Here is a 26,417-nt window from a genome sequence, read left to right as displayed (position 1 = left end):
AGTATAAAAATACTATATATTATACTAACATACAACCTGGCTGGACTACAATAATACACCCGACCGTTATATTCTATCTATCTATTACACACACACACACACACACTTATTTGTACGCTGGCATTATAACTCCTCATGTGAAGATTCAATTTAGTTATTGGTGTCAAAATAACGTTACACTCAATTTCATTCATGTATATATATATACTTTTGGTTTTGATGGGGGGGTCTCAGACCGAAAGAGCTTTGTTTATACCATGTGGACCAGCTACGGTGTCCACCAGGCACTTCTTCCACTAGAAAATGGCTGCTAGCTACAACAAAATGGCATCTGTATACGGTTCCATTTAAACATTGATGTATATAACTGCTTTATCTTTTGGAAGATGGCAGCTAGACTTCGGGAAAATGGCAACTGTATACGTCTCTATGGAACCCTTTTTGTCCTATGGGAAAATGACTGCCAGAGTTCGGCAAGATGGCGACCTTATACACCTCCATTCATACTCATTGAGGATTTGTATATATAGGAGACAATTGGCATTTAGCACTCTTTGACCCCTGAAGATGCGCTAGAGCAAGAAACACATTCGGTGGAATTAAGAGTGCTGACGTCACGCCACCGCATGGTCCCAGATGTGCCAGCCACCTTTGTGAGTTTTTTTGCTTGCTTTTGCTAGTTAAAAATGTATACTAATATATTACACAATGCACATTTCATTTGGTTTCTGCTGGCGAGTGATTGATCCACACAACCAAGAATATCCATCTGTTGGTTCTGGATAGTAACAGTCCATTAGATGTCATCGTCAGAGGGTCATCTTTTTTAAAGGGACCACGCCTGAGACTATGGAGCTGCACTGTTAAATATTTACATTGCCTGTATGCTGCCTAGAGTTTACACAGCCATACATTCTGCTGAGTGTGGTGTGCTGGAGGTGTTGCTCGTGGTGGGAATTAGAGGAAAACATTTTTGGATCACCCGGATGCACTTAATGGAGAAACACTTATTTATTTGAACTTTTCCAGATATTGTTGTTTACAGACTTATTAATCACTTCACACCTTAATACTGATTTCATATTTTTGAACACTTAAATATTTATTGGTATATGTTATCACATTCACTTTAATTGTGTGGTTTCTATGTGTAACTTATGCTGGTTCACTTTATTTGTTATGGACCACCTGGTGTACTCTAGCAGTCCACAGGACAGGATTCCCCAGGGCGCGGAGTCTAAGCCCCAGTCTGCTTGTTCACCAGAGCCCCTGATGGTGGGGATGGGCTTGGAGTGGACAGTGACCAGGTCGCGGCCCCTGAGTACACCCACCTGAGGTAGAGGAATCACCAGAGGTAATGACAGGTAGAGAGCCTGATGTGAAGAGGCAGACAGGTCTGGAGAGTAGCAGCTAATCCGTGCGGGTCGGATGGATGGCTGAGCAATAGCGTGGTCAGCTGGGTCGGTAACGGGCGGACAGCGTGGTACAAAATAGCAGGCACAGAGGAATCGGGTCACTCGCCAGGTCTGGTAACAGAAGTTCAGATCAGAAGGGATATCCAGAAGAGTAGTCAAACGAGTCAGAGGGTCAGGGCAGGAGAATATCAGCAAGGTCAGGTTCAAGCAAGGTCAGCAACAGTCAGGAATCAACTCACAGATCACAGGAACAAGATCAGACCATAGGGCAACTTGTGTCTGTGCAGGGCTGGTTTAAGTAGCCCGCCCTGCGCCTGACAGGCGCAGCCTAGGTCCTAGTGCCTGCCTAGCGCCGTCATAGGTGACGGGTGCGCCTGGGTTCTAGTGCCCTGCTGCCTGCATGTCTTGACAGACACCTACGCATGTGCAGACCCATGCGTCGCGATGGTCCCTGACAATTTATATTTTTTTGAGTGCTGACCTAGTTGTGTAAGATCCCATACCACTGGAAGTGATATAGAGGCTAAATTATCCTCTCAATAACTATCACAAGCAGGAGCTACTTGTGTCAACACAGACTCCACCTCCAACCATCCTGGGCTCAAACGCCATGCACCTCCCCTACTTCTTGATGGGAAGCCAAGGGAAACTGATAACGGGGTGTGATCAGACAGTCCCCCCAGTAAATAACAGACCAGTTGTACTATTTGCAATAGGGGAGCATTGGCAAACGCTAAATCAATCCACGAAGAGGACCTATGTGTTTTCGATAGAGGGGAATAACTACGGACATCAGGATTTTTCCATCTCCATATCTCAGTTGGGGAAGCAGTAGTAATTCCAATGAAGGTGCCCTAGCTTGATTGGATAAATCGAGTGTTGAGTCCCAAATAGCTATAAAGTCCCCTGCTAAAAGAAGAGGAGCATGCTTACTGACTAAATCATATAACAGTTGTACCTGAAAAGAGGGAGGCATATAAACATTAACCAGGACCATTTTACAAGTAAATATACTGTATTCGCAACCACAATTAAATAACTACCCACAGGATCAGAGATAATTTGAGACAGGGAACAGTCTTACTTAGTAAAATAGACACCCCCTTGGGTATAAGTCGAGTAAGTTGCATGGAAAACCTTCTGAGTCCATGGGCGGCGTAAGGCCAAAACCTATGTGGTTTTATGTGTTTTAAATATTGAAACATCAAGGCCCGCCTAAATTTATCACTCAAGCTTTGGATGTTCCAAGACAGTAAGTTAAGCGTAGACACTGACATATTCTGGCCCATGTAACATGTCAATGCAGGTTAATGTCTGTCGCCAAAGGGTACCAACTTTTCCATAAAGCTCCACAGCGGAAATATTACATCCTATGAATAGTAAACGGTTGCACAGAATTGGTAGTACAAACTTAACACATATTAGAAACTCCCTGCTGCTGTTTATAACTGAACACACGAAACGCGTTAGGGATAAGGACACCTCTCATACCGCATATGATCCACTTGGTTCATGCATCTGACTGTCGGCCATCTTTTTGGATTCTGTGAATCAGCTTTTTTGGACATTACCATGTAAGTGTGCTACTTGCTTTTACCCTTTGAATAAAAATACTACACTATCAAGATTTCTTTCTTTTGGGTCTTTTTGCCGAGTCCCTGAGATGATCTCCTGATATGAAAGCACACCTATCCGGGCGATAGAGGATATAAGGCTATTTCGTGATACTGTAAAGAGGCGCACTCCCCCTGGTGGTAGGAGACGGCAAGAGTGGTGCACTGGTGTTCCTGAGGGCTTTACGCTGAGGACCATTTGGCTGTGACCAGGAGTAGGTCATTATACTCCAACGCGCGTTTACTTGCGCTATCTGGTTAGTGCATTTTACAGCTATTCTCCTATCACGGAAGTCACAGATTTGGTTGTCACTTGGGTATATCCCCAGAACCTATGACTCTAACAACCCTATCACTAAAGGCACTTTGATTAGTGTAATGAATCTCTATTATTTACCTGACCATGGTTTACATTAAGTTATGAACGTTGGATCAGGTGCATGTCATAAAATGAATGTTATTTCTTTTTAATTCTGCTATTTATATGGTAATTCCCTTTATTTTATACTCAAGCGCTGCAACTTGCTGCTGTATTTGACCTTAAACTACACTGAGTGTGAGAATGTAACTGCAACAAAGTCCTCTAGTCCACCATCTACTGCAGAACTGGTAATCTCCTGCCACAGGATAGGGAGTACCAGGCCTCTATGCAGGATCAAATAAAGAGTCTCCCAACATGAGATTGAAGAAAGAGATGAAACACCAACAGTGCAACATTCAGCTTCTACCTTTGTGCAGCATTAAGAGTATCTGAGAACAAGCAAACCACTGTTGCCAGGAAACACTCCGACAAAGGCATAAATTCCAGAACCACTGTTGCCACAAAGAGCAAAGGATCCTCACAAGGTGTCAATCCATTCATTGGCCTCCAAAGGAGTGCCAAAGAACTGGACAGTACCTTGATGTGGGACTCTAAGCTGGCTTGTGTATAGAATACTGTAGGTGATGATCTTCGGCTAACCCTATTAAATGAGCGACGCAGCTTTTGCGCTTCAGCTGAAAGATCTGGAAAGAGCATCACTTTCATATTTTCATATGGCAGTTCCGCCTGCTTTTTGATCTCAGCAAGTATATCTCTGTTCCTAAAGTTCATAAATCGAACTAAGAAGGCCCTAGGTGGTTCTTCAGAGGGGCGGATGCCCATGGGGACTCTATGAGCCCTCTCCACAACATAAATTCGTACCATCTCTGGCATATCAAGCAGCTGTTTGAAAAAGGATTCAGCGAAGATGATGGGGTGCGATCTTTCCACCTCCTCCAGCAAGCCTACAACTCTAATATTATTTCTCCATTGTCTGTTTTCAGCTCTTCCACCTTGCTCATCAGGGATTGTACCAGAGATTGTAGGATCTGATAGTTGTACTGTATGAAAGCCCTGAAGATCCTCCATTGATCCAATATGATCCTCTGCCTCATAGAGCCACCCTCTAATCTTGTCTAGGTCATGGTGGATTAGTGTACACTCTGAGGCAAGATGGTCAATCCGGAGCATGAGGGCGGTTTTTCAGCCTTCAATGACCTCCAGGATAGGTTTAGTAATGGTGTCAGCATCCTGATCAGCCAGCGGAGGTGACTCCGATACTACAGCAGCTGGCTGTGCAGAGCCCCTCCTTGGAGAGGACACAGACTGGTCAGGATCCATCCTAGGAGCGTGCAGAGCAGCCGCTCCGGAGGAGGAAGGTAAGATGGCACCGAGTGAACACGTGATCTGCTCTTTCTTCGAGCACTGAGTCTTCAGGTCCCACTGCGGTTTTGCCCTGCCTTTCGCCAACATGATTGTCACCTCAGTGGGTTCAAGGATGAATGGGGAGACAGCCAGCACCTATAAAGAATGACACAGCACCCAGGATCAGGATGTAAACAACGGATAGATATGGAGCTCTCTTCCCGCATGTTCTTCCCGGCTCACATCCTCGCCACACCCCACCTTAGTATGCTTTGAATATATTACATGTTGACAATAATGGTGACACCCCCTAATGTAAAATGTGGTAAAAACCAAGGATTATTATAAAAAGTGAAAAAAAATGTGTACTCTTACTTTGTAGTGACAATAATTATCTATCTCATCAAAACTGAATAAGCAACTTGGATCACACACTACCTCCTTTGCATAAAACCTCAAAAAAACAGTGCTCCAGTCCATGTAAATAATAACATAATTCTGCAATATCAGTGCACATGCACATCCAGTATGTTAATGAGGAATAGTTTGCCTTTAACCACTTAGAGGATTTACCCCCCCTTAATGACCAGGCCTCTTTTTGCTACTTGGCGCTGCACTAATTCAGCTGATAATTGCACGGTCATGCAATGCTGTGCCCAAACAAAATTTATGTCCTCTTTTCACACAAATAGAGCTTTCTTTTGGTGGTATTTGATCACCTTTACGCTTTTTATTTTTTGAGCTATAAACAAAAATAGACCGAAAATTTTGAAGAAAAACAATATTTTTTACTTTCGTCTATAAAAAATATATAGTAAACTCAAAGTTAGTTATAAATTTAGACCAAAATGTATTCTGCTACATGTTTTTGGTAAAAAATCCCAATAAGTGTATATTGATTGCTGTGTGAAAGTTATAGCGTCTACAAACTATGATATAGATACTGCAATTTACGCCCTTTTTTTGCTATACAGCGCTGCGCTAGTTCAACTGACAATTGCGCAGTCATGCAATATGCTACATAAATGAAATGTATGTCCTTTTTTTCACACAAATAGAGCTTTCTTTTGGTGGTATTCGATCACCTGTGTGCATTTTATTTTTGACGCGATCAACAAAAAAAGTTATGAGAATTTTTTTTTTTTTTTTTTTAATTCTCAATTCTGTCATAAAAAATATCCAAAAAAACTAAAATGTCGTCATAAATTTAGGATAAAATGTATTCTGCTGCATGTTTTTGGTTAAAAAAATGAGTGTATACTTATTGCTTTGTGTGAGAGTTATAGCGTCTACAAACTATGGGATAGATAATGGAATTTACACAGCTTTTCCTTTCTGACTGCTCATGACATTTCTTGAGATGCTAAAATACCAGGATAGTAAAAACACCCCCAAATTACCCCTTTTCGGAAAGTAGACACCCTAAGCTATCTGCTGAGTGGCATATTGAGTCCATGGAAGATATATTTTTTTTCCACAAGTTTCCGGAAAATTACAAAAATGTTTTTTGTTTTGTACACAAAGTTGTAATTTAAATGATATATTTCTCGCACAAGCCATGGGCATATGTGGAATTACACCCTAAAATACATTCTGCTACTTCTGCCGAGTATGGGGATACCACATGTGTGAGACTTTTTGGGAGCCTAGCCACTTACAGGAGCCTGAAATCCAATGACCACTTTGAAAGCCTGAAGGTGCGTAACTTCCTCATTTCACTTTCTCACTACCTATCACAGTTTCGAAGGCCCTGAAATGCCAGGATAGCACCCAACCCTCCCAAATGAGCCCTTTTTGGAAAGTAGACACCCCAAGGAATTTAAAATGAGGCATAGTGAGTATTTTGCAGATCTATTTTTTTCTCACAAGCTTTTGAAATATAGAAAAAGAAAAGAAAAAATGTTTTTTTTTTTCTTCATTTTCCAAAAACTTGTGGCAAAAACGAGATCTGCAAAATACTCACTATGCTTATCAAATTCCTTGGGGTGTCTACTCTCCAAAAAGTGGTTATTTGGGGGGGGGTTTGGTGCTATCCTGGCATTTCAGGGCCTCGGAAACTGTGATAGGTAGTCAGAAAGTGTAATGAGGAAATAAAGCCCTTTAAAAGCCTGAAGGTGCTTATTGGATTTTGGGGTCCTGTACTTGGCTAGACTGCCAATTGTCTCTCACATGTGGTACCCCCATACTCGGGAGAAGTAGCAGAATGTATTTTGGGGAGTAATTCCACATATACCCATGATGTGTGAGCAATAAATCATTTAAGTGACAATTTTGTTTGTCATTTTCCAAAAACTTGTGGTAAAAAAATAAATTCTTCTATTGATTCAACATGCCTCTCAGCAAATAGTTTGGGGTGTCTACTTTCCAAAAAGGGGTCGTTTTGGGGGTTGGGGGCATTTTATGCCCAGCATTAGAAGTTTATACTACACATCATTCACTCTTCTAACCACCTGAAGACCAAGCCTTTGCTGACACGTTTTGTTCACATGAAAAAAAATCTGTATCAAAAATCTGTAAGGAAATTAATTTAAACCCCAAACATTATATATTGTTTTAAAGCAAACACCCTAGTGAATGAAATGGTGGATGCTGCAATTTTTTCTGTCACATAGTACTCGCGTAGTGATTTTTAAAACACAATTTTTACAAAAAAATACACTTTTTTTACTTTTAATGCACAAAAACACAATATATTGGCCAATTATTTTGTAAAATATAAAAGATGATGGTATGCTGAGTAAATAGATAGCAAACATGACATGCTTTAAAACTGTGCATGCCCCGTGCAATGGCGACAACCTGCATATGTTTTTAATATCCATAGGTAACGTTTTAAAAGCCTTTACAAGCTACCATTTTAGATTTACAGAGGAGCTCTAGTGTTATAATTACTGCCCTTGATCTGACGTTCGTTGCACAGGGTCAAGGCTCACAAACGCAGGTGTGCAGGGGGGGTACTTTTTTTTTTTTTTTTTTTAAAGTTATTTTGATTTTTTAAATTATTTTTACACTGTTTTTTTATCACTTTTAATGCTACCACAGGGAATGCAAATGTCCCCTATAACTTCAATGGAAATCTGGGTTCTATCAGACTCTAGATTCTAGATATCTCCTCTGCCCTTACATTATCTAATCAAACCAAAATCGGTGTGATCAGATGCTTTCCCAATTTACAAATGGCGCTGTTTATATCCTGCGAAACTGAAGTGATGAAATGCTCGTAGCTTCTGATTTTTTAGGCTATAGAGATGATTGGCACCATTCTGGTCTCCAATCAGCTCTATGGTCAGCTGGCAGAAACACCAGCTGCATTCTCAGGTTCCCCTGAATGCACGGGAGTGCCCAAGAAGGCCGTGCAAGGCAGCGGGGGAGGGGGGCATTGTCTCCCGCTGCTTGTAAAAGCAATCCTGCAACTAATTGGCTACTAGGATTGCTTTTACATGAAAGCCGATTGCTAGCTGAAAAAATGATACCAGGATGATGCCTGCAACTGTAGGCATCATCCTGGTATAACCATTCAAAGTCCAGTGATGTACCAGTATGTCGCTAGTCCTTGTTGGGTATATATGCTATGTTTTTTTTTTTGTATGCAGCCTGTGGGCTGAATGAAATAAAGAGAAGAAATCTCTGCCAAAAAAAAAAATGTGTGGTATGCCCACCATTAGAATATACCACCCTGCATCCACCCACTTCTAATGGTGGGCACACATTAGGTCACACTTTGCCACATGCGCCAGTTCCAAGATTGTACAAATGTTTAAATAGTGGCACGCTTGAATAAAAATTTTCCACGTATAAGTGGTACCCCATATGGAAAAAGGATGACACCAAGTCCCAAGCTATCTTGCCACTGCTCCCCATGTAGTCTGGGTATCCGGGGTGCTCCACGTGACTATCTATTCTCTCGTAAATCCGAAACTTATAAGTATAGCCTGTTGTCCTCTCACAGGTCTTCTACATCTTGACCCCATATCTGGCACGCTTGCTGGGGAGAAATTGTTTGAATGCAAGGCGTCCAGAAAAATTTATCAGGGACTCATCAACACAGATTTTTTTGTTGGAGTATAGACATCTGCAAATGTTTTACAAGGGGCTGAATTTTGTGTAGCCGGTCAAATTCAGGGTCACTTCAAGGACGACAGAGTGTATTGTCATTGAAATGCATAAAACACATTATACTCTCATATCTATGCCTGGCCATGGCAGCAGAGAACACGGCATATGCTGAATCGGGTCTGTGGACCAATACAACCGCAATTCAATTTTTTAGTAATGCCCATGTTGAGGGTTAGGACCCAAAAAAATATAAATTCGAAAACCGTAATGGGTTTCCATGCGAATGGTCTGGTCTGGCAAGGTTTGAATTTTGGTTGGCGGCGATACATTGTTGTGCATATAAAGTGCTTTGATCCGCAATCAATGCATACAGATCTTCCGTGAAAAACAGCTCCACCTAATAAAGGGGAGGAGTTAAAGTGCTATTTCCACCTGAATTCCGGGTTGGGCAGTGAATGGGGGAAGTACGGGTGCTGCAGAATTTGTGTGTTGCCAATTGGGAGGATACTAGGAGCTCTATGGGCATGTGTGCGAATTCTTGGTGGTTGCGGGACAATACTTGTGCTCGCCACCTCACCAGCTTTTACTGCACTTATGGGACTCACCACGTCACCAAGTGATACTGCAGTGCTGGTATTATTATTATTATTATACAGGATTTATATGGCGCCAACAGTTTGCTCAGCGCTTTACAATATAACAGGAGACAATACAGCAACAATACAGTTCAATACAAGAGGGTTAGGAGGGCCTGATCCTTGGAGCTTACAATCTAAGAGGTATGTGAAAGACCAAGATGTACTAGACTGCTGGTGCTCGCCAGTTCACCAAAAGGTAGCGCGGCACTAGTACTGCATATGAGAGTCATCAAAATTTACCGGCAAGTGCTAACAGAGATCAGGCCTGATTCTGCTAACTCTGCGGTTTTGTGTGCAATGTATCAAGTGACAGTGACCTACTGACACTGCACTTGCTGGGGGTAAGCGTAGGGGCTAAACGCAGGGGCTGGCAGGTGCCGGGGCTGATCAAGCTGACGTTGCGTTTTTGGGGACGCAATACTAATGTGAACGCTGGTATAGTACTGATCTGATCAAAGATACTGATACGTTCAGACACTATACTAGCAATAGAGGTTTATTGTGTATGAGCGTCTTCCTGGCAATCGATGGGTTAAATGTGATTATTGGTGTACTGAGGGGCAATCTGACGCCATCTGGGAGGGGCGTGAACACCACGGGAGTGCGAATCACTTATATATATGTGCTTTTGCGCACCTGTGCCGTCCTGTAGCAGTATTTCTGCTATAGGGCAGTCAGGAAGCGGTTACATAAGCGGTTTGTGTTACGGCGCTGCGTTCCTTTAACTGACAATTGCGCGGTCATGCCACGCTGCACCAAAATTCAATTTACATTTTTTTCCCCACGAATTGGGCTTTCTTTTGGTGGTTTTTGATCACCTGTGCGGTTTTTATTTTTTGCGCTATAAAAAAAAAAGCCCAACAATTTTGAGAAAAAAACAATATCTTGGACTTTTTGCTATAAAACATGTCCAGTAAAAAAATTTAACAATCAAATTTCGTCATAAATTTCAGCCAAAATGTATTCTGCGACATGTCTTTGCTAAAAAAAAGTCCCAATAAGTGTAAATTAATTGGTTTACGTGAAAGTTATAGCGTTTACAAATGGCGGTATAGATACTGGATTTTTAATTTTTTTTATACTAATAGTGGCGATCAGTGACTTATGGTGGCAATTAGTGACTTATGGTGGCGATCAGCGACTTATGGCGGGACTGCGGCTGACATTCTGACACTGGAGGGAACTGACTTGGGGTCACTGACATCCCCAGTGACACCAATACAGTGATCAGTGCGAAAAAAAACAAACACTGACACTGTACTAATGGAACCAGGGAGGAAGGGGTTAACTTCTGGAGACAATCAAAGGGTTAACTATGTGAGGGGAGTGTTTTACTAGGGGGCGGGGGTGTGTACCTCTCTGTTACACACTGTTCCTGGAGGCTGTGTCCAGCGATCCCAGAGCAGTGAGCTGAAAGCTGACAGGGAGGAGGTGATTGACATCCGCGGTCACGTGCCTCACGCGCGCCCCCTACCCCGGAATGCAGGATCATGTGTATATATACGTGATCCTGCACACAGGGGCCGCCTTGTAGAGGTATATGTACTGCGGGCGGTCCACTAGTGGTTGAAAGGGCTCTTTAATCCACAATGTAGTGATTTTTTTCGGTATGATCACTACATGATGTCCTTCACTATGTACATTTGCAGCTCATCTTCATGTATTGGCCTATATGTTAAATAGGTCCAAAGCAGTTTTCCCCTTTTTAAATGAGATTCATTACTGCAATGGCCGACTGTCCTCCTAATGTGCCCAGTTGGATCCAGTTCATCAAGTGTGATATGCACCACCACTCAAAACGAACAAAGCAAGACCATCATCGTGCTAACTATTTAAAAAATAGAGGCAAAAATGTCAGATCCTGGCTTTACCTCTCCTAATGTTATTGACGTCACGTCTGGCAACATGATGACATAATTTGCTCCCTTCCAACGCGTTTCATCAGTACCACATAACTTTGTCTGACAAAAGTGACAGAATGTTGAGAAAAACCATTTAACACTGACTGCGGTGCTTGAATTAGTCGACTGTTGTTAATTTATGTGAAATCTTTATCTCCACCACCCCCCAAAACAAAAAAAAATGTTGGTGCTTAAAAAGTATCTTTAATTTGTTACTCAGGTCCATCCAAATTTGCTAGTGCATCTAACACTACCCTCTCCACTGATTTACTATGCTGCTGTCAAAAAGTGTGTCTGTGACTCCTCCAGTGGAGTAGACACCCTAAGCCAGGAAGTTAGTTATTGATCACTATGTCAAAATAATGGGGGGGGGGGGAAAGCTGCACTTTCTGCTAATGGTGTCCAGATCATAAGGGTGGCTAATCGGAATTACAAATGTTTTGGCAAATAATAGAGTTCACATACAGTCATGGGCAAAAATGTTGTCACTCCTGCATTTCTGTTAGATAATGCACCACTTCGCCCAGAAAACTGTTGCAACTACAAATGTTTAATTATTGTCATGTTTATTTCTCTTGTTTGTATTGGTATGACAAAAAAAGTGGAGAAACAAAAAGCCAAATCAAACCCATTCCATGGAAAATCCACAAAATGGACTGGACAAAATTATTGGCACCCTCAATTTAATATTTGGTATTATTTAATATTTGGAAATTTTGCTTTCTGCAACCATCAGTGAGCTTCTTACACCACTGTACTGGAATTTTGGACCACTCTTATATTCGGCAACTGCTCCAGGTCTCTTAGATTGGAAGGGTTCCTTTTCCCAACTGCTGTTTTGAGATCTCTCAACAGGTGCTCTATGGGATTTAGATCTGGACTCATTGCTGGCTAGATCAGTACTCTCCAGCGTTTTTGTCTTAAACCATGGCTGGGTGGTTTTTTGGTGTGTGCTTTGAGTCATTGGTATACTGTAAGACCCATGACCTCAACTTTCACCCCATAATTCTTTGATAGTCTTCAGATTTCATAATGCCATACACACGGTCAGCAGAATGATGGGCTTTACCAAAAAGCTGTAATTTTGTTTCATCATTCCACAGCACATTCTCCCAAAAGGATTTTGGCTTCCTCAGGTAAGTTTTGGCAAACTCCAGTCTGGCTTTATGTTTCTGTGTCCTCCTGGGTCTCCTACCATAGTGCCCATTTTCATTCAGATGGCGGCGTATAGTACAAGCTGACACAGTTGTACCCTGTGCCTGAAGGTCAGCTTGAATTTGTCTGGAAGTTGATCAAGGTTCTTTAGTCACATTTTCGAACAATCCTTTCTTGCACTCATTGATCAATTTTTTCTTTTTCGTCCACGTCCAGGGATATTCGCTTCAGTGCCATGGGCTGTAAACGTCTTGACAATGTTGCGCACAGTGGACACCGGAACATTGTGATCCCTGGAGATGAACTTGTTACCTTGAGATTGTCCATGCTTTTCCACAATTTTTTGTTCTCTAATCCTCAGACAATTCTTTGCTGCTCTTTCTCTTCTCCATGCTCCATGTGGCACATAGAGACACACAACAGAAAGGTTGAGTCAATTTTTCACCATTTTGACTGGTTACTGTGGTTTGATTTCTATATTGTCAGCATCTGTTGATTGATACAGGTGAGTTTAATTACAAATTACAGGAGCATCACAAACTTGGAATGCAATTATTTCTTACAATTTTAAAAAGGTGCCAATCATTTTGTCCATTCCATTTTGGGATTTGCATGGAATGTGTCAGATTTGGCTTTTTATTTCTCCACTTTTTGTGTCATATCAATACAAACAAAAGAAATAAACATGAGAATGCCTAAACATTTATAATTGCAACAATTCTCTGGGCGAAGTGGTGCATTATCTGACGGAAATGCAAGGGTCCCAATATTTTTAGCCATGACTGTATACTTATTTCAACTGCGTAGTTAGCCAATTAACTGATTTTTAGGTCTATGCTTATTTTAAATGGTGAGAATATTCTTGTGTGTAGGTTTACCTGTTTTAAGTGGAAATAATTGAATCAGTCCGTGTCTCTTCAAAAATGATAGCATTACATATTCTAGCACGAGTGTTACATGTTGCTTTTTGTAGCTCTAGAATGTAAGAAAAGTATATACAACCTTTCCAAACACACTGGATAATGTTGGGAACAATAGAAGCCATGAAATGGTAACTGCATACATTAAAACAGCCTTTCTCAACCTTTTTACCCTGAAATAATGTTGAGATCTTAGGGAGCCCCTCCTAAAATGATTCTGCCTACATTTCATGGTAAAAAGCATGAGCAGTAAGTTGTTTAAAAAAAAAAAAATGAATTTGGCATACCTAGAATATTTAAAGGATAAGTTCACCTTTTGGACAAAAATAATAAATGCACATTTTTTTGCAGGTAAAAAAATGTGCATTTATTATTTTTGTCCAAAGGAGCCTGGAAAGCATTGTACCAGCAATCAGTAGATTGCTGATGCCATGCAGTTCTCCTGCAGACCTGTCAGAATTTCTCCTTACCATACAGGGATGTGCGGCCAAGCAGATATTCTGACCGGAAGCTTCAATGAACTACCACGGCTTTCCACAGCACCCTGTTAGTTAATTGAAAACTAAGGTTGCCGGGACTTGCAGTTAATTCACGGAAGTCTATTCTCAAATTTGACAGTATGGGGAAACTTCTCCCCGTACTATCTGTCAGAGGGAGGGGGAGTGGCGGGCACGGCTGCAGCTATGGGAACATGTTACATTGTCTACCCTAAAAACAGGTGGAACATGTAACATGTTCCCAAAGGTGAACTTATCCTTTAACACCTAGAGACAAATTTGTACAGCACTCCCTTGCTTTATATGTAAATAAAAGAGAACTCGATTGGTAAATAATAATGGCCAGCAGAGACAGACTGTAAAAAGGTCCTTTTATGTCCTCTAGTCAGTGAAAAATGCCTATTTTACATTGGTGATCATTGGGGATCCTTGCACTGAAGATGAATGTAGAAGTCACCCCTTACAAGTTAAATGTCAGTGAAACAAATTCCCGTTTACATTTGTAGTCATTGTAGTTGGGAAATCCATTTGTCACTTCTTGAGCAACCCCTAGCAATCTCTGGAGGAATCCTAGGGTTTCACAGAACCCTGGTTGAGAAAGCCTACACTAAAAGATACAGTTATTTCATGAGTTCTGCTTGGTTTTGGGGGCAAGGGCATTTTCTTAAAATAAACTAGTCACTCACAATTGTGTAGGTATAAGAGTTGTGGACTCTTTAGACGCTGCCAAGGCTTTTGATTCAGTTTAATGGATATATCTATGGCACTGTCTCCAAAGCTTTGGTTTTGTCCCTAAATTTATTAAATGGATCTCAGTCTTGTATTCAGATCCACAGGCTCGAATACGAATACTCGAATGGCTAATGGACGGACCTCAGAGATATTTTCTCTCTAGAGGCACTCGTCAAGGATGTCCGCTCTCAACCTTACTATATGCTTTGGTGGCTGAACCTTTAGCAATAAAAAATCCGTTCTGCCCCTGGAGTGTGTGGACTGCAGAAGGGAGACTTATTTGAGAAGATTGGTCTATATGCTGATGATATGATACTTTACTTAGCAGACTCTGGACCGTCTTTATCACAGACTCTGGATCTCAAAAAAATTTGTCAATTTTTCTGGCCTCAAAATTAATTGGGATAAATCTCAAATTCTTCCTATTGACTCCTTTCCCCATTCTGCTACACAAGCCTCCTTGTCGTTAGATCGTGTTAACACCATCAGATATCTAGGTGTGTGAGTGTCTAGATCACCCACTGACTATATTGCCCTAAATGTAGAACCCCTTTTCTCCCTCATCAAGGCCAAATCTCAAATTTGGGCCAGACTGCCATTCGGAGTTATGAGTAGAATTGGGTTGGTAAAGACGGTCCTATTGCCTAAAATCCTCTGTATACTCTGGCACTCCCCAGTCTACATCCCTCGAAGGTACTTTAAGGCTATGGTCATGATCCTGATATAGTTGGTCTGGGGCAGCAGCCGACATAAACTGGCATGGCGTGTACTTAAAAATCACACCTCCGGGGGGGAATAGGCCCTCCCAGATCTTGGCCTCTATTATCTAGCCTCCCAACTTTCCCATATTTACCATATTGATAAAACTGACATGGAAAGGTTCTGTGCCTTTAGTATCTGGAAATTCCACCCAGTCTACACCCATTCTGTGATATTACTAGAGGTGTTCGGGAATCTATTACACAGCCCTCCACTAAAGAGATGGCCTTCCATTTTAAAAGAATCTGGGATCTCTCCACCTCCAAGATCATTGCCCTTCAGTTTCATATTGATACCCTTCTTTGGTCCAGTCAGTTGTTGTTGGAACTCTTAACTGTTCCCAACCACAAGCTGTGGATTTCTAGAGGCGTATACCTTCTCTCCCTTGTAATTTCCAATGGGGCATTAAAGACCTTGAGGTTCTGAAACAGGAGTTTCTCTCCCAAATTTTATGCTATTCCGTTACCTTCTGGTATGACATGCCCTGATGTCTCAATTCATTAATGGCATCCCAGACCTCACCTCACTATCTTTACTTGATGTGGTGTATGTGGAAGAACCTCACATACTGACCTCCACTTTGTATGAACTTATTCTCACCCCAGGTGCCTCTGTTCTGGCTTACTCTCTCAAATCTTGATGGGTGACAGATTTAGGGGTTATCGGCGATGAGGAATGGGAGGAAGTCCTAGACAACTATAAAAAGGTTTTGCCTACAATGCCCGACCATCTTACCCAATTTTACATTGTGCATAGGGCATACCTTACAACAACTCGTTTTGCACGATTTAGAACTGATAGGGATTCTTATTGTCCTAAATGCCATGTATCTCCAAGCACATCTGCCCATCTGCTATGGCAATGCCCACAAATAAATGGATTTTGGACTCGGGTAATCCAGTTTTTACATGACCGCATGGGTTCCCCTATATCCTTGGATCCAAAACCATGTTTGTTGGGAATTATCCCTGATTCAGAAGTTGATAGGTATTTGACTACATTTTTACATGAAACTTTGTTTAGTGCCAAGAAATTGGTACAGGCGCTCCCTCCATCGGCGGAGTGGATGGCGGATGTCAACAACACCCAACCTTTGAAGAAAATGATTTACACTATATTGCCAAAAGTATTGGGACACCCCTCCAAATCATTGGATTCACGTGTTCCAATCACCTCCATGGCCACAGGTGTAAAAAATCATGCACCTGGGCATGCAGACTGCTTCTACAAACATTTGTGACAGAATGGGTTACTCTCGGGAGCTCAGTGAATTCAAGCGTGGTACCTTGATAGGTTTCCACCTGTGCAATAAATCCATCCGTGAAGTTTCATTGCTATTAAAAATTCCACAGTCAACTGTTAGTGATAATATAACAAAGTGGGTGCAACTGGGAACAGCAGCAAAACAGCCGCGAAGTGGTTGACTACGTAAAATGACAGAGTGGTGGCAGCGCATGCTGAAGTGCACAGAAGTTGACAACTGTCTGCAGAGTCAGTAGCTAACGACCTTCAAACTTCGTATGGCCTTTAGATTAGCACAACAGTGCATAGAGGGTCATGGAATTGGTTTCCATGGCCAAGCAGTTGCATCCAAGCCTTACATCACCAACTACAATGCGAAGTGTCTGATGCAGTGGTGTAAGGCACGCCGCCACTGGACGCTAGAGCAGTGGAGACGTGTTTTCTGGAGTGACGAATCACGCTTCTCTGTCTGGCAATCCGATGGACGTGTCTGCGTTTGGCAAAGCATGGTCCATAAAGACATGGATGAGCGAGTTTGAGGTGGAGGAACTTGACTGGCCTGCACAGAGTCCTGACCTCACACTGATAGAACACCTTTGGAATGAATTAGAGCGGAGACTGTGAGCCAGGCCTTCCCGTCTGACATAAGTGCCTGCCCTCGCATCTGCGCTTCTGGAAGAATGGTCAAACATTCCCATAGGCACACTCCTACATCTTGTGGACTGCCTTCCCAGAAAAGTTGAAGCTAGTATAGCTGCAAAGGGTGGGCCAACTAAATATTGAACCCTATGGACTAAGAATGGAATGCCATGAAAGTTCATGTGCGTATAAAGGCAGGCGTCCCAATACTTTTGGCATCCTAGATAGGTTTGGCTTGTCCTGATATATAGGCTGTACATTTATTTTTTCTCTCCTTATTCTTTGTATAGATGCATGTATCTCTCCCATATATTGTCTTTGCTGAGGTAGACATGTCCTCTCCATAAAGGGATATGCTGACTGTTTTTTTTCCCCCTGCAGCAGGCAAATATATGCTCTATACAGGTCTCCATTTCTATGTTACGATCAGTATTCTACTTATATTGTCACCGTGTACACTACTCAAAAAAATTAAAGGTACACTTTTTAATCAGAGTATAGCATCAAGTCAAATCAACTCCTGGGATATTGATCTGGTCAGTTAAGTAGCAAAGGGGGTTGTTAATCAGTTTCAGATGCTTTGTTGTCAATGAAATTACCAGGTGCACTAGATGGGTATCAATTAGATAATGCCCAAAACAGGAATAGTTTTTACAGGTGGAGGCCACTGACGTTTTTTCCCTACTCATCTTTTCGGTTTGTTTTTCAATAGTTTTGCATTTGGCTCAGCTCAGTGTCACTACTGGTAGAATGAGGCAATACCTGGACCCTACAGAGGTTGCACAGGCAGTCCAACTCCTCCAGGATGGCACATCAATACATGCCATTGCCAGAATGTTTGCTGTGTCTCCCAGCCCAGTCTCAAGAGCATGGAGGAGATTCCAGGAGACAGGCAGTTACTCTAGGAGAGCTGGACAGGGCTGTAGAAGGTCCTTAACCATCAGCAGGACCGGTATCTACTCCTTTGTGCAAGGAGAAACCGGATGAGCACTGCCAAAGCCCTACAAAATGACCTCCAGCAAGCCACTGGTGTGATTGTCTCTGACCAAACAATCAGAAACAGGCCTGAGGACCCAACGTCCTCCAGTGGGCCCTGTGCTCACTGCCCGACACCATAGAGCCCGATTTGCATTTGCCTTTGAACACAAGAATTGGCAGTTCCACCACTGGTTCCCTGTGTTTTTTACAGATGAGAGCAGGTTCACCGTGAGCACGTGACAGACGTGAAAGGGTCTGGAGAAGCCGTGGATAACGTTATGCTGCCTGTAACATGGTTCAGCATGACTGTTTTGGCGGGTCAGTGATGGTCTGGGGAGGCATATCCATGGGACGCACAGACCTCTCCAGGCTAGACAATGGCACCCTGACTGCCATTAGGTATCGGGATGAAATTCTTGAACCCGTTGTCAGACCACACCATTGAATGGACCCCACGTTCGCCTGACATAAATCCACTAGAACACCTCTGGGGGTCCATCCGACACCTCCAGGTTGTACCTCAGACTGTCCAGGAGCTCAGTGATGCCTTGGTCCAGATCTGGGAGGAAATACCCCAGGACACCATCCATTGTCAGGCATGCATACAAGCATGTAGGGGCCATATGAACTACTGAGTACCATTTTGAGTTGCTGCAATGAAATTTCTTCAAAGTGTACTAGTCTGCTGCATCATTTTTTCACTTTGATTTTCGGGGTGTCTTTGAATTCAGTCCTCTGTAGGTTGATAATTTTCATTTCTATCAAACGATGGGGCATCCTTATGTTCCTAACACATTACTCAGTCCATATCAGTATAGATATCCAGCATGATATTTTTCCCCATTGAGATCTGATGTGTTTTCAAAGCGTTCCTTTAATTTTTTTGAGCAGGGTAGTTGTTTTTTAAGTTTTGTTTGGTTCTTTGTAACCGTTTCTGGTTAACCTTTGTACAACCCAATGCTTTATACTGTAAACGTATGCTTTATTTTTGATTCAATTTTTGATTACCTTTTTGGTAAAAAAAAAAAACAAATAAAAAACTAGTAAATTATGAGCAGGTCTTATATATGCATATGCATAGGCAATGAAGCCCTATCCTTGTCAGGGCCTACAAATTCAGCATTTTTTTTTAGCCAGTTCCACCCACTCTCAAATTGCTTTTAGTCACATATATGATCAAACTGGTCAAGGTAACATTTCTATAAAACTAGTAGTAGAATATAATGCCTTTGTTTTTTGTGTATCTTTTTTTTTCCAAAATCTGGTTGAAACTGTATGAAATAACTTAAAAAATTCTAATAATAATTTTATTATTATTATACAGTATTTATATAGCGCTAGAAAGGTTTGCTCAGCGCTGTACATTATAGTGGGGGACAGAACATGAGACAATACAGTAGCAAAACAATACTCCAGGGGTTCGAGGGCCCTGCTCTTTCAAGCTTACAATCTAGGAGGGAGGGGGAAGTGGTACAGGAGAAAGTGGCTGTGGGGGATGGTGTGGTAGGAGTGGAGGAGATTGGCTGTTAGGTGAGGGTGGGGTAGGCTTCCCTGAAGAGATGGGTTTTCAGGGTGCACCTAAAGGTGAGGAGGGTAGGTGACAGTCTGATGGATTGGGGTAGTGAGTTCCAGAGGATGGGGGAAGTCCTGGAGAAGTCCTGCAGTCGGGCGTGGGAGGTGGAGACCAGGGAGCTAGAAAGTAGGAGGTCTTGTGAGGAGCGAAGATGGGTGATACGGGCGGAGACTGAAGCGGTGAGGTGAGGGGTGGAGAGGTAAATTTGCGTGTCATCGGCATAGAGGTGATAGTTGAAGCCGTGGGAGTGTATCAGTTTGTCGAGGGAGGAGGTGTAGATGGAGAAGAGAAGGGGCCTGAGGACAGAGCCTTGGGGGACCCCAACAGAGAGGGGGAGGTGGTAGCGTTATAGGTAACGCTGAAGGAGCATTGGGATAGGTAAGAGGAGAGCAAGGAGAGAGCGGAGTCTCTGATGCCGAGGGAGTGTAGTTTATTAAGGAGGAGGGGGTGGTCAACTGTGTCGAAGGCCGCGGAGAGGTCAAGGAGTAAAAGGACTGAGTAGTGGCCATTAGCTTTGGCAGTTAGCAGGTCATTAGTGATTTTGAGTAGGGTGGTTTCGGTGGAGTATAGGGGACGGAAGCCAGACTGTAGTGATTCGAAGAGGTTGTTGTCAGTGAGGTGGGCGCTTAGGCAATTGTAGACTAAGCGCTCAAGGAGCTTGGAAGTAAATGGCAGCAGGGAGATGGGTCTAAGGTTGTTCAGGTCGGTGGGGTCCAGGGAGGGTTTTTTGAGTATGGGGGTGATGTGCGTGTGCTTTAGGCGGGAGGGGAATACGCCAGTAGAGAGGGAGAGATTGAAGATGTGGGTGAGGGAGCGTAGGATGGAGGAGAAGGGTGCCCGGAGGAGTTGTGTGGGGACAGGGTCAAGGGGGCAAGTGGTGAGGCGGGTTTCTGAGAAGACCTTGGTGACCTCCTCAGTGGTAGCAAGGCTGAAGGAGCGGAGTGTTGGGGAGGTAATAGTGTGCGGGATGTTAAATGTGGTGGGGGGAAGGGTGGTTGCGAGCTCAGAGGAGGGGAGAGTTGGTGGGGTTATGGTGGGAGGGAGGCTAGGTGGGGAGGTAGGATGAGCATTGGCGATGTCCTTACGGATTGTGTCGATCTTATTTTGGAAGTGATGGGCAATCACGTAGGAGGTGAGTGAGGTACTGGGTGGGGGGGGGGGAGAGTAGGGAGTTGAAAATGGAGGAGAGGGTGTTGATGAGGGTTACGAAGTAGGCTTGTTTGGCCGCATGGAGGGAGGAGGTGTAGGTGAGGAAGGCGGATTTGTAGAGGGAGAACGCTCGAGGGGATCTGGTTTTGCACCATAGTTTTATGTTCTCTTCTTCATTCTATTTTTCACTCTTTGCTTATGAATGCCTATTGTAGATGTGCTATGTTAATATCGATACTATGCCAACTGAAAGTATGATTTCATTGCTTCTTTATGTTTAACCTAGGTGGAAATGTGTCAAACCCCCCCGTCACTTTTGTCGGACAAAGTCATGTGGTACTGATTTAAACGCATTGTAAGGGAGCAAATTATGTCATCATGTTGCCATTCTTTTTTAAACCAAAGCCTTAAAGTGGTTGTAAACCTCCAGACATGAAATATGAAAAAAACATATCCTATGCTGTACTTTACTCTCTTCAAAGCACTAAGGGCTCCTTTACACTAGCTTCAACACATGGCATTGGACATGCTTTTTTAAAGAACTCTTGAGTGCCAGTCAAAGCACCTGTCACTAAATAAAATGGTTAGCTTACAGTCCTGTTTACATGTTGCGTTTGCTTTGCTTCAAAAATTATACCCCATGTCACTTCAGTGGTGCTTCAAAGCATCTACAAAGCCTCCATAGAAGTCCATGACAAAGATTCATTAAAGCTTCCAAAAAGCACCACCAAGGCATCACTGAAGGATCATCAAAGCATCGCAGAAACATCAAAAAAGCATGCTGAAGCGGTAGGTGCTTTAATGTGTGTTGAATTCGAAGCAAGTGTAAATGAGCCCTAAGTGTGATTTTTCTCTGCTGCCTGGTTCCTCTGTTATCAGCATGAGTTACTTCTGGCACCTGTCTTAACTGAGATTGGTTCTTTGAAAACTTCAGATCCCCTCCCCCTGCTGCTGGGGCTGAGAAGAAATACTTTCATCATTGTGTTTTCAGAATTATTTACAGAAGAAATTACTGCAGATACACAGCTACAACTTACAGTTTTGGCCAAAAATATTGACACCCCTGCATTTCTGTCAGACAATGCACCACTTTGCCCAGAAAATTGTTACAATTACAAATGTTTAGGCATTCTCATATTTATTTCTTTTGTTTGTATTGGTATGACACAAAAAAGTGGAGAAACAAAAAGCCAAATATGACACATTCCAAGCAAACCCCCATAATGGACTGGACAAAATTATTGGCACCCTCAAGTTAATATTTGGTAGCACACCACTTGGAAAAAATAACTGAAATCAATCGCTTCCTGTAACCATCAGTGAGTTTTACACTTCTCTACTGAAATTTTGTACCACTCTTCTTTTGCCAGCTGCTCCAGCTCTCTCAGATTGGAAGCGTTCCTTTTCCCAACGGCAGTTTTGAGATCACCCCACAGGTGCTCTACAGGATTGAGATCTTGTACTCGCCAGTGCTTTGTCTGAAACCATTTCTGGGTGCTTTTTGACTTGTGCTTTCAGTCATTGTCCTACTGTAAGACCCAAGACCTCTGGCGGAGACCCAACTTTCTGATGCTGGGCCCTACATTGCATCCCAGAATTCTTTGGTAGTCATCAAATTTCATAATGCCATGCACACGGTCAAGACATACAGTGCCTGAAGCAGCAAGGTAAACCCCAAAACATGAGTGAACCTCTACCCTGTTAGACTGTAGGGACTGAATTGTTTTATTTAACCACTTCAGTACTGGGCACCTTTACCCCTTCCTGCCCAGGACAATTTTCAGCTTTCAGCATTGTGCACTTTGAATGACAATTGTGCGGTCATGTAACACTGTAACCATAAAAAAAGTTACCATTTTTTTCACACAAATAGAGCTTTCTTTTGGTGGTATTTAATCACCACTGAGTTTTTCATTTTTTGCTAAATAAACAAAAAAAACCTAAAAATTTTGAAAACGTGTTTTTTTTTTTCCCGTTTATAAAATTTTGCAAATAAATAACCTTTTGTTCATAAATTTAGGTAAAAATGTATTCTGCTGCATTTCTTTGGTGAAAATAACACAAATCAGTGTGTATTATATAGTTTGTAGGACAGTTATAGAATCCAAAAAATGGTATAGATATATTTGACATTCGATCACTCCTGATCTACTGACAGCCAATCTCATTTCTTGAGGCCTGAAAACGCCAGGATAGTACAAATAACCCATAAGTTTTAATTTTTTTTGTCACAATTTTTTGGAAAATGAAGAAATTAAAGCAAAACAAAAAAAAAATCACTTTTTTTTTTCACATACTGTCACCAGTCCAGTACAGCATCATTATAACTGGTGTCGTGGTGATCAGAAACACTGACTGACTGGTGGCAGTATGTAAAAGAAAAAACATTTTATTAAATTAAATTTTCAATTTTTTTTTTCAATACACTGTGACCAGAGCAATACAGTGTGTATGGCTCTGGGGAAGTGATCTTGATTTTTTCTTTTATACATTATGATTGCTTATATCGATGAATTTTATAGTAACCATTTTTACTGAATGAAACTGAGTCTTTCAGTGTCGTTTGATGTAATTAGCCAAAGCTCAGTACGTTACAGATGGGCTGTGATTGGCCCTGTCTGTACCATGTGATCGCTGTGATCAATCCCAGATAACACAATTATATACAATGGAAGGCATACAAGAAAGCCATCCATTGTTTACAACTGTCATATGATCTACTGTGATTGGTCACAGCAATCACATGCCACTGGCAGCGGGCTGGTATAGTGATCAGTCATCGGCTGTGTACGGTGGACACAGCTAGTGACCGATTGTGCTTCTGCGTGGCCCTGTGGCTTCGATAGCAGTGCCTTCTGAAAGGGTGTCATATGACGTCCACTCAGAAGGAAGAGCGTCCTGCCAGGCTGTCAATCTGCTATAGGCCGGACAGGAAGGTGTTAAAGGCCTCATTTTTTTTTTTCTGAAAACAGTAGAATGATGGGCTTTACCAAAAAGCTGTAATTTTTGTTTCATCATTCTATAGCACATTCTCCCAAAAGGATTTTGGCTTCCTCAGGTAAGTTTTGGCAAACTCTAATCTGGCATTTTTATGTTTGTGTCAGCAGTGGGATTCTCTTGGGTTTCCTAACATAGCATCCCTTTTCATTCAGATGGCGATGTATAGTGGAAGCTGACACAGTTGTACCCTGTGCCTAAAGGTCAGGTTGAATTTGTTTGGAAGTTAATCAAGGTTCTTTATCCACCATTCGAACAATCCTTTATTGCAATCTTTGATCAATTTTTTCCTTTGTCCATGTCCAGAGAGATTAGCTACAGTGCCATGGGCTTTAAACTTCTTGACAATGTTGCACACAGTGAACACAGGAACCTTAAGATCTCTGGAGATGGACTTGTAACCATGCAATTTTTGTTCTCAAATCCTCAGACAATTCTTTGCTGCTTTTTCTCTTCTCCATGCTCCATGTGGCAAACAGAGATGCACAACAGAAAGGTTGAGTCAATTTTTCACCATTTATGCAGGCCATAGATGGGGAGAAAAACTGCAGATTTTTCTTTTAAAAAACGAAAAATCGGTTGTTCAAGTGGCCGACGTTACCATCAATGGTAAAAAAAATCGGCCGATTTTCTACCCGTCTAGAGCCGGCAAAAAGTGTCCCTGCAGAGAGCTCTGCTATTTCTTTGACAGTTCTCTGACAGTTCCTTGACATTTATAGAAGTTGCAACAATGTATCTATTTGTTTCCATTTAGGATACAGATGTTTTTATTCGGAAACAAATAGATACAATGTTTCAACCGCTGTAAATGTCAAGGAACTGTCAGAGAACTGTCAGAAATAGCGGAGCTCTCTGCAGAGACACTTTTTGCTGGACTGGAATTCTTCTTATTTTCATCCTACTTCTTCTTCTTCTTCTTCTTCTTCCTCATCCTCATCCTCATCCTCTTCTTCTTCTTCTTCATCCTCATCCTCTTCTTCTTCTTCATCCTCATCCTCCTCTTCTTCTTCTTCTTCTTCTTCTTCATCCTCATCCTCATCCTCTTCTTCTTCTTCTTCTTCATCCTCATCCTCTTCTTCTTCATCCTCATCCTCTTCTTCTTCATCCTCTTCTTCTTCCTCTTCTTCTTCTTCTTCATCCTCTTCTTCATCTTCTTTTTCTTCTTTTTGTCTTCCTCTTGCAGGTCACTGCTCATGCGCAGATTTTTTATCGGTAAAAAATCGGCCGATTTGCCCACTAATTGCCGCGAAAATCGGCCGATCGGCAAAATCGGCCGATTTTTTTCCAACTTTACCGAAAAAAAAAAACGGCCAAAATACCGAAAAACGGCCGACCAAATCGCCCACTAACGATCCGAAAATCTGCCGATTTTATTTTCGGCCGAAAAATCGGCCGATTTTCGACCCATCTATGGCCTGCATTACCCTGTGGCCGGTGTGATTTCTGTATTGTCAGCACCTGTTAATTGATACAGGTGAGCTTAATTACAAATTACAGGAGCGTCACAAATTCAGAATGCAATTAATTCTTACAATTTTGAGAAGGTGCCAATAATTTTGACCAGTCCATATTTAGGGTTTTGCATGGAATGTGTCAGATTTGGCTTTTTTTTTGGTCCAGTTTTTGTGTCATACCAAAACAAACAAAAGAAATAATCATGAGAATGCTTAAACATTTATAGTTACAACAAGTTTCTGGGCGAAGTGGTGCATTATCTGACAGAAATGCAAGGATGCCAATATTTTTGGCCATGACAGTATGTAGGAAGATTTGTTTCATCACTGGGTATTACGTTGTGCAATAGCCAGTTACTAAAGACACTGACTGGAATTCATTTCAGGTAACTTCGACAAATATGGACCTTCCATTTGGGAGCAGCTTATCAAATGCTGACCTACACCATGATGTTGACATGAAGGGGCCAGATTCAGGCGAAAGTAGGCAGAAGGAACCTTTTAAGTGGACTCGGCTACCGGGACAGGTAACAGTTTTAATAAACTTTTATTAGCATTCACAAGTAAATGTAGCTGGCTTAACTATCTTTTAACCTCCCTGGAGGTATTCCCGAGTGTAGCTCGGGGTAAAGTTTCAGCACCAAAAGCGGTAACCCCGAGCTACATTCGGGCATACCCTGCAGCGTTGCTCTGGGATCCCTTCTGCACTTACCTTGTCCTGTGCTCCTGCGATGTCCCCCCTGCAGTGTCCCTGGGAATGTCCTCCGGCCGATCCCGGCATCTGTCTTCTGGGTTCCGTTGCCTGCGACGTCAGGATGTACAGGGGACGGAACGGGCGGGAAATTTAAAAATTTTAAAAGTGACATTCACTAAATTCACTAAAATCACATAGTAAAACATTACTGTATCAAACCATTTCACATACATTTGTCCCTAGTGCTTTGTCCTGTGCCCTGTCTGCATTTTTACTGTTCTTTCTGCCTGGAAACTGAGAAATGTCCATGGCGTCCAAAAAGCATCCCTTTAGGTCAAA

The 26,417-nt window shown here is 42.3% G+C and overlaps 1 protein-coding gene across 1 annotated transcript in view; it reads left to right on the top strand.

Annotated features, from left to right (window-relative positions):
• AHI1 (Abelson helper integration site 1) overlaps window positions 1–26,417 on the top strand; it is a 435,677-nt gene that overhangs the window by 85,198 nt on the left and 324,062 nt on the right. The window contains exon 11 of the mRNA XM_089676204.1: window positions 25,771–25,911. Coding sequence (XP_089532330.1) covers window positions 25,771–25,911 — 141 coding nt within the window. The remainder of the gene's footprint in view (window positions 1–25,770; window positions 25,912–26,417) is intronic.

The sequence above is a fragment of the Staurois parvus genome, unplaced genomic scaffold, assembly GCF_062004578.1.
Source record: "Staurois parvus isolate SC_StPar_1 unplaced genomic scaffold, SC_StPar_1.0 ptg000165l, whole genome shotgun sequence".
In the NCBI taxonomy this organism is placed as follows: Eukaryota; Metazoa; Chordata; class Amphibia; order Anura; family Ranidae; genus Staurois; species Staurois parvus.
This window is presented reverse-complemented; position numbering and strand designations above follow the sequence as displayed.